At 39.9% G+C, this 3,082-nt stretch overlaps 1 protein-coding gene across 3 annotated transcripts in view; it reads right to left on the minus strand.

The window, feature by feature from the left end:
- The window catches only part of PRPF3 (pre-mRNA processing factor 3), a 23,363-nt gene extending 20,506 nt beyond the window's left edge, over positions 1-2,857 (minus strand). Inside the window, exons 1-2 of one of the 3 annotated variants that reach the window (XM_004716586.3) lie at positions 2,555-2,848; positions 1,725-1,855 (exon numbers count right to left, since the gene is read on the minus strand). In XM_004716586.3, the coding sequence (XP_004716643.1) occupies positions 1,725-1,855; positions 2,555-2,699 (276 nt within the window). In that variant the 5' untranslated portion in view covers positions 2,700-2,848. Of the gene's footprint in view, positions 1-1,724; positions 1,856-2,554 lie in introns of those variants that run through there. The other 2 variants (XM_045295683.1, XM_045295684.1) reach the window with 2 other exon arrangements.
- Positions 2,858-3,082: the final 225 nt, after the last annotated feature.

Here is a 3,082-nt window from a genome sequence, read left to right on the forward strand (position 1 = left end):
AAAAAGTTGGCATATCTATAACATCAACACTACTGAATATACAAATATAAAAGCATTCCCACTCCCATTTCTTGGGAGGTTCATTCTCTAACAGAGCTCAGACCTATGGGTTTCCTGTCTTATACGGGATGCAAATAAAGAGGGGTTTATCCAGGTCAGTGATCCTGTATTAGAGCTCATAATCCTTAAAGAATGTTCTGCCACATTGCTCTGTAGCCATATTCACCCCCGTGGAAATTCTGCACCAGAAAAATCAATTCTCTATAATGTTCTACCTGGCCTCTGGCACTGACTTGATCAGACTGATACCTCAGCTGAGAACCAAGTACCCTCATGTTCTGGATGTACTCTTTTCTTTCTCCTTTTTAATCTCCTTTCTTCTGCTTTTTAGCTCAGCAGAGAAAACACTATCATAAAAGACTCTTATGGGACAAAGACCTGGTTTGGGCCTTTGTTTCTGAAAATAACTGGAGCAATTAAAGTGTCTTTGATTTCCAAAATAGCCATGCAAGTAGGGCTATATGGGACCCATATCTGGTGTAATTAACTTCAGGAAGGGAGGAGAACCTAATGCAGTTATGCATCTTAATTGATTGAGTGGATCATAACTATACATTAAGGCCCAAGTCATGCATATTCATTGAGATTTCAGTAAGTAGGGAACCCTCAAGAGTACACTCTTTGGGGCCTCATATTGGCAAAGAATATTATCAAAAAAACAAAGCAAATCTGTCTTCGAAGAAGTACAACTAGAATGCTCCTTGGAAGGCAGGATGGTGAGACTTCATCTCACATACGTTTAACATGTTATCAGGAGAGACCAGTCCCTGAAATGGGGAGAAAGAGGAAGACCATCAAGGGGAAGGATTGCCACAGTGGCTGCAACAACAGTCTCAAACAGAACAATTTAAAGGATGGCAGAGAATCAGTCAGTGTTGTGTCCTGTTGTACATAAGGTTGCTGAGTTGAAACAGATTCAAGGGCACCTAACAACAGATTGGTGAAAACAGCCATGAATGGGAGGTGACAAATCCCTAGGGACAATAGAGGCCCATGGCAGGACTCCTCCCCAACTTTGCCTGATGCATCTCTGCTTGTTTCCTTTCTGGTTCTAATGAGTAACTGGTAGAACTGCCCCTGTGGGTTTCCGAAACAGTTGTTACAAGAATAGAAAGCCTCATCTTTCTCCCATGAAGCTACTGGTGGTTTCAAACTGCTGACTTTTTGGTTTGCAGCCCAACACATAACCACTGTGCCATCAGGGCTCCTCCCTCTAATGATAAGTATAGGTAATTAAAAACACACCAGTGAGGGGGACATGAAAGAGGGGGAGGTGGGAAGAAAGGTAGTGGTGTTAATAAACCCAGGGACAAGGGCACAACAAGTGATCCAAATCGGTGGTGAAGAGATCTGAGAGCAATCAATTTATAAGTAGTAATAAGGGGATAAAAAAGAGACATGAGATCTAAAACTCCCAAATACAAAAAAGAACAAGGCTACCAATTATTTATTTGGCTATATTCCAACCCATGATGTACTTGTGTGTTTTATTAACATAAGGTGATGATAATACAAGTTGATCCCGCCAGTTGAGTGCCTAAGTACCTCTCTTGAACACTGAATATTCTCATAGTGGATATCAAAGTGTTGAGCAAGGGAAGCCTGGCAACATTATTACCATTAAAAACACTCCCAAACTTTTTAGATAGTTAACTGCAACCTACCTTTAACTCTCTTTTTCTGCTCCTGTCACTGCTCGACTTGGAATGCCTAGAGCTTCGGCCTTCTTCTACAGCCTCAAACAGCTTGTCCACAAATCGGAGAGTAGAATCATCAAGAAAAGGTTTCAGATGGTCTAACAGGGAAAAATAGGTGTTAAGATAGAAATTCAAGAATAATTTACCCAATATTAAGCATGCAACAGACACCAACACTATAATTTTATCCCCAAGGAAGGGGGAAATATTTTATTCAAGTTCTTTGTAGGATTTCCATAAACACTCTTATAGCAAATGAGTTTGTCCTGTGAGGTAAAATAGTTATCTATTTCTGTGAAGTAGCAAGCAGCACAGCCAGGGCCTCCTGTTAGGTTGAGCATGAGAGTTGAGGATGCGTAAGTAAGTTTTTCTCAAAATAGCAAGTGAGAAGGATGATTATAATTTGTTAATTATCACTAAAAAAAATCTACCACCTGCAATCTTTTTCATCCATTCTTAACTCCCCCCCACCCTTAACTTCTTTTAGTCTTAAATGTCAACCTGAATATTTAAAGACATACCTATCTGACTTTAGTATGTTTCTTAAGTATAACTTAGGAGACTTAGCACACCGGCCAAAGGGAGCCGGTTTGAGATTCAAAATATGCCACAAATATAACAAGCAATAAGAACAAAAGCAAAATTAGTTATTCAGACAATTTTTATTGTAATGTAGGAGAATAAAATGTGACCTGACCTTTTAAACACGTTCCAAACAGGAAAAGAATTTGAGGGAACGTCTAAATAGCTTATAGTCATCCAATATGCTAAGTCAAAAGGTTCAGAAAGATACATACCAGCGGCCTTCTTCTTGTCCATGCCCTTCCCCACACAGTTCAGTGCTGCAGTGACCACTGTGGGCTCTGAGAAACCCAGTACCCTCTTCACTGTCTTCTCGATCCATGGTTTCAGCTCATCCAGCTCCCTCTTAGACAGCGCCATTTTTTTGTTTGTGTTTTTTAAGGGAGATGGATCGCTCAAATGAAACTCAATTCTGCACCTACAAAGAAACCAGTTAAGTTAGAGAACAGGAAAAGATAGGATAATGATTGGAAATGCCTTCCCCAACCGTATTGTCAATCCTTCGGGGTAAGTTCCTGTAGTTTGCTTGAAGCCATATTGGAAAGTAGAAAGAACTAGACTCCATTTATTTTATAACCCTAATTCAGTAACCACCAGCAAATCAGTGATCTGTGGACTACACCAACAAACTCTGGGCCTCACCCAATCTGACAAATTAGTTCTCTCTTTCTCTTTAATTCTATCAGCAAAAGTTGGCATATCAGGGCAAGATATGACAAAATAACAATTTATAAACTATCAAG

This window comes from Echinops telfairi, unplaced genomic scaffold (genome assembly GCF_000313985.2).
Source record: "Echinops telfairi isolate 266 unplaced genomic scaffold, ASM31398v2 ScPeMD7_5805;HRSCAF=6673, whole genome shotgun sequence".
Classification (NCBI taxonomy): Eukaryota; Metazoa; Chordata; class Mammalia; order Afrosoricida; family Tenrecidae; genus Echinops; species Echinops telfairi.